Raw genomic sequence first — 5,645 nt, 5'->3', positions numbered from 1 at the left:
GTTTTTTTCTTCTTTTTTTAATAAAGCCAGAGGCGTACAAACGTTTAAGGTTAGAGTTCCTAAATTTCCTCGGCCCATCACGTTGGCTGAATCAGCTGCTGAAAACTCCCCTGCATATCCTTAATCTCTCAATCATTATTTTTGGCTACAGTTTAAATCTAATGTCTGTGTGGACCTATGTATGTAATAATAATAATAATGTTTTTATGGTTCAGGTTATATGTAGCGGCACCAAAATGTATATTTAAAGCCTTCTATGTGAAGGGTTACAGAAATCCTTTCTTAAAAGGGACACTGGGGCTAAAATTGTAGTATCGATGACCTTTGACATTCTGCTCTTGACGATGGAGAATTATGAGGCAATCCCGCTCTGCCTTTGCGTGAAGGGCAGGGAGAACTATCGCTCTCTCACATCCTGCATCCCCCCGCCTTACATTTTTATCCAGTTGTCTGCATTTATTGTCTTTTGTTGTCTCTTACTTGCTTTTTAGTCTTTTGTTGTGGAGTATTTTATAACATCCGCTCTTGAACGATGCACAGTAAATAAAAGCTACTCCCTATATACCCCTGTTAAAGTGGGAAGTGTATCTTAACAGCGGAGGATTTTTGTAGTTTACCAACATGCCCCGTGCTGGGCTTTTATACATTTTCAACAAAAAACTGCATTAGATTGTATTCCCTGGTCACTTGGTCACATCAGTAATTACCCATCTGCTGAGAATCAAACAGACATCTGTTTGCACAGGAGAAAGCATCTCATCTCAACCCTGTCTATGTGTGCATGCTGCTCTCACTTCCCCAATTACACAACTGGAGGAGGGTTGACCAGTTTCAAGGGACGAGTGTCAATCTGTCTGTTTCAATCAAAATCAGCTTCTTTTATGAAAAAAGCCTATGATAATGACAATTATACCATATGGCATGACATATCCGGTAAACGAAGGATGTAACGGGTAACATATAATTCACAGCTAAACTAAATTCTCATTCTCATTGCAGGAAAAAGCAACTGAGGATGAGGCACCTTTTTGCATAAAATGACTGAATGATTATAACACTGTAAAAGTATCACATTTACAGATGCCACTGACTAATGTCTGTAGACAAGACTCTTAAGCTAGATGTTAGGTGAGACAGTAAAAAATAGGTGTCGCCTAATGGAGCCAGAGACCCAGCGTGCTAATTTAATATTACGGAGTGATAGATGATGGCGAAGAAGACAGTGATGGGGGGGAAAAAGAAAACTGTTCTGTAGCTCCCAGCTAAGTAAACAGACAGGTTTGAAATAGGAAGTCATTTGCTGGTGACAGAGAACAGTCATGGCAGATAAGCTGAGAAGGATAATTGGCCTATCTGATTCAGCATCTATATGAGTGCGTGGAGCGTTTCCTTATTGTAAATGAGGAGGCAGAAGGTGAAATATATTTCTGTCAGAGCCTCAGAGGCACACTGCAGAGTCACGATCCCACTACCATACCTGTGGTACTAAGGAAAGATAATTCGTTATCTCCGCTTGTTTCTCCTCAGAGGCTTGTTGTACAGCGTTCTGACAAAGAGTTGTCTGTTTGCAGATGTCAACCTCATGTTTTTCTTAACATTTTCTCAGTTAAGTCAGAAAAGAGACTACTTTTCATATTCAGGGAATTAATTATTAACTATGAGCAGGAAAGGTGAGGCAGTGAAGAATCGTGCTGAAGCTAATAAACCACGGAAAGGAAAATCAGACATCATCCTTATATATTGTAAGCTCGGTGATTGATACAAACCCAAAAGGCGAACGCAAATAGAGCGGCAGATATTCATAAATGTAGAAAGTGGGGTAGGAAAAGGAGGAAGTCGTTATGAAAGACACTTTAACTGACAATGATAAACGAAGGAAAATTATTTAAAACTGGAGTTATTAGTTTCACAGAGGCGATTAAATGTATCATGGAAATTTGATAGAATAATTTTTGGGGAACCCTTACAGCCTAAACTGAGTTGTGATTCAGCAAATAAACAGTAAATAACTGCCAAGCATAAAGGAGCCATGAAATCGGGCAATAAAAAAAAAAGAAATAAAAAGGGAAAGAAATCTGGAGTACATGCATGTGAAAAACTGACTTCCATAGTTTAAGCTGCACCTTTAGCTCTAGAAGAAAAGAAAGCATATCAAATATAAACCTCAGCTTTTCAAAGATATTCACTGAAAATGTCTATTTGTTTCATTTTAATGTGAAGTGTCTGATAAAAGCTTTTTTTTAATCATATACCTTTAGCTCTATTTAATTACACTGTTTCCTCCCTTCTCCCTAAGCTAAGAGAGAATGTGTGTTTTATCGAGTGGGATGTAATAGTCAGGCAAGGGTCTTTGTCTAAGCCCCTCATTACTGATGATTAACAGTGTTTCTCCTCTATGCCTCTCAGGAAACATGGTGAGCAAGGAGGGTGGCAAATGCATGCTCACCAACTCAGAGTCTGACTCGGAGGCAGCGCCCGTGCCCTCCACTTCGCTGGCGCTGGAGGTAAAGTATTCCCTGGAAGCCAATCGACAGGTGAGGAAGAGAAACAAGGCCTTGCAAGTGCGTTTCAAGGACATCTGCGAGGCGCAGAACGAGCAAAGAGAGGCGGAGTTGCAGGCAGCGGGGAAAAGTGGCAAACCAATGTCATACAAAGTGGCATACCGCAAATACATGACTGTCCCTGCACGCAGATCGATTCCTAACGTCACAAGGAGCACAGGTGTTCAGACGTCACCCGACCTGAAGAAACGGTATCAGACGTTTCCCTTCGAGCGCAAAAAAGGACATACCTTTAAGCATGTGGCGGCCGTGGAAACTTATAAAGGTCAGAATAACGGTTTTATCATGGAGGTGAAGCAGTCTAAGGCACCTGAGCAGGGTTTAGATGAGGAGGAGGAGGGGGCCTGTGGGGGGAGCGGAGTCCTGAGGACCAGGGCTCTGCTCCATACTAATGAGTGCATTGCCACAGTGGAGCAGCACACTGCACCTGATGGCCTGTGCTCTGATGCTCTGCTGCTCAGTTGCACTGCAGACACAGACTGCCTCGCAGACACACCGAGAGGAAGCGGACCTGGAGCACAGGCAGAGTACCAGCTCTGCAGCATACCTTCCAAAGCCAGAACAGGATTACAACACAGGGAGGCCGACACAGACCGCTCGGCCAAGAGGCAGCTGCTCAATCTGGAGGAAGGCTCATCCCGAACCCTGCCGGACAGGGCCTCCAAGGTTACGGGCCCCATCGCCTGGAACTCCCTCACCCAGGTGGAGTGCCTGGACAGTCCGTCTGTACGGAGCAAGCGAAAGAAAGGCCTGCAGCTCAACGGGCTGTCGAGTGAGACGTTACCACGATCCCGTGGAGGCTGTAAAACACAGGCACAGTGCCACACGGGGCAGTTATCTGCCCGGCCTATACGGGGCATGGAGGAACCTCTGTCACCCTGCATAGGCGGTGAGGCTGATGGAACACCAACCGACCAAACGCAGGAAGCCTGTAAGCAAATAGTGCCTATGAATCAGGACGGGGACGTTAAAGCACAGCTCCAGGCCATGGAAAATCTCATCAGCTCCAGCCAAGAGACCATCAAGGTGCTGCTGGGGGTCATCCAGGAACTGGAAAAAGGAGAGGCCCACAGAGAAGGGTAAGCCATCTCACTCGAATCGTGTACAGATGCACGATTATTTCTCCCTGCTGCAGATGCACAGTACCGGTCCCACGCCAAGGCTCTTCTCCAGATTGTAAATTGGTAACACTGACTGTACAGAACTGAGGGAGAACCAATTTTATGCTAAAAGGCCAAAGATCGATTTAGCACTGAAAATGACTCAGTGGCCAACCATGGCTGAATTATGGAACTACAGATGTATTACAAAACACGCAACACAGACAAAACAAACAACAAAAGCATCTATTGATTGGTTTAGCAAGAGTTGTCTACTTAACGTACACTGACGCGGGTCTTATGTTAGCCACAAAGGAATGCTATAAATCTACAGATAAAAACTGAGAGAAGAATATATTACAAAACAAGAGAAACATAACATGTTCATGATTCAGTATCAACAACAAAACAATGTTGGTGTGACACATTATTTCTTTATTACAGTAAAAATCTTATAAGTGTGACAGCTGCTCAGCAGAGCCTTGACTGAGGCACCAAAAGAGCATTATTGTAGCTGTAGTGATGTGGCTTTCACTTGGATGTGCCCTGCAGTGCTATTACAGTGCAATGCCCTTTTGTGACAATTTTCCTTAGATATGGTGCAGCTGCTGCATTACGTACATGCTTTAAATCACATGTTGCCATTGTGTATGTCACCTTCATTCACAAACCCAGTGCTAAGCAACGCTCTCTCAGTTTATTAATTGAGTAATTTAACACTAAAATGCTCAAGACATGAATATTATTCTAAGCAGGGCATCAAATTACAGAATGGCATTAAATTTAAGATTGTTTATTACTTAAAGAAAATACGAAACGTTTAACGATTGGCTTTATCCAGCAGCAGACTATAAGTTTATCTAGAAAAGTCCAAGGCATGTGAAAAAGCCACAGCCTGTGAAAAAGCCATTTACTGTCCAAAAGATACTGAGTATATACAAAAGGGCTGCAGATAGACAATCCTCTATTTCAGTGGGTTTGATGCTATCTAAAGGGACGAGGCAAACAAAATGGGCAATTTGTTGGGAGAATTGCTGGGGCTCGGCACCCAGATCCCTATCTGTTTTGACCAGTAGCCGTGTTACGGCATGGAGCGAGAAACCCCATGTAATCAACATATCCAAAACGCACCTGTCAAGCTTATAAACAAGGAGGACACAAGTACAAGTACTTCCAAGTGTAAGAAAGCAATTCTCAATTTCAACTTCAAACATAGCACGTAGCATTTGCAACCCTCTAACAAGGCAATTATCCTCCTTCAGTCTTGCACAATGCAACTTTAATCTCCTAGTTGACAAACTTAGAAAAATGTGATTGAAAAAGTTAGCACACGCGTGACATAGTGCGGGACACTACTTTCAATGCGTTGCAGAGCACATCTGACTTATCAGGTGTGTCTAAAGTGGCAGGTGGGAAGTGGGGAGGTAAGGAGAGGAGAAGCTTTTCATAGACAAAAATAAGTGAGCACTCTTTAATGGCACCATCTGTTCACATACACAAAGACACTGTGTTTTCACATTGTGCTTCCTACATTAAGCTAAAGCCAGTGAGCAGTGTAAGCCCCGTGTAATCCATCCAAGGCTAAGTGAACTTCTATTTATCTATTCAAGCATAGTCATCTTTGTCCTGTAAATACAGTATTTCTGTATTTCAAAGGTCACTTTTTTCACACTACATTAGCTTCACTTACCCCCTATGTAAATGTCACTGACAAACAATAGGACTGCCCATAGGCTATAGGTGAATTGCATCTTATATTAAGTCATATAACTTAGAACTATTGCATTAATCACTATCTGTGCATGTCTACAGTGGCTGTGATGCTGGTGCAAAAAATCTTTTGTTTCTCCTGATCTGTGTGACATCAGGAGAGAGAAAATAGGGGTGCAAAAGACAAAAGTCTAGGAGGAAGAAAAGAAGGACACAGTTACAAAGTAGAACAAAACTCCAGGGAGTGCAGAATTATTAGGCAAGTTGTATTTTT

The 5,645-nt window shown here is 42.7% G+C and overlaps 2 protein-coding genes across 6 annotated transcripts in view; one reads left to right on the top strand and one right to left on the bottom strand.

The window, feature by feature from the left end:
- dock1 (dedicator of cytokinesis 1) overlaps positions 1–5,645 on the bottom strand; it is a 195,263-nt gene that overhangs the window by 80,745 nt on the left and 108,873 nt on the right. The gene's annotated exons all lie outside the window — the stretch shown is intronic.
- insyn2a (inhibitory synaptic factor 2A) overlaps positions 1–5,645 on the top strand; it is a 32,598-nt gene that overhangs the window by 8,249 nt on the left and 18,704 nt on the right. For both annotated transcript variants that reach the window (XM_005736497.1, XM_005736498.1), the window contains exon 2: positions 2,407–3,640. In XM_005736497.1, the coding sequence (XP_005736554.1) occupies positions 2,412–3,640 (1,229 nt within the window). In that variant the 5' untranslated portion in view covers positions 2,407–2,411. The remainder of the gene's footprint in view (positions 1–2,406; positions 3,641–5,645) is intronic.

Source organism: Pundamilia nyererei, unplaced genomic scaffold (genome assembly GCF_000239375.1).
Source record: "Pundamilia nyererei isolate P.nyererei 1_Seehausen unplaced genomic scaffold, PunNye1.0 scaffold00069, whole genome shotgun sequence".
NCBI classification, from domain to species: domain Eukaryota; kingdom Metazoa; phylum Chordata; class Actinopteri; order Cichliformes; family Cichlidae; genus Pundamilia; species Pundamilia nyererei.
The sequence above is the reverse complement of the archived record's forward strand: the minus strand, read 5'-3'. Positions and strand labels throughout refer to the sequence as shown.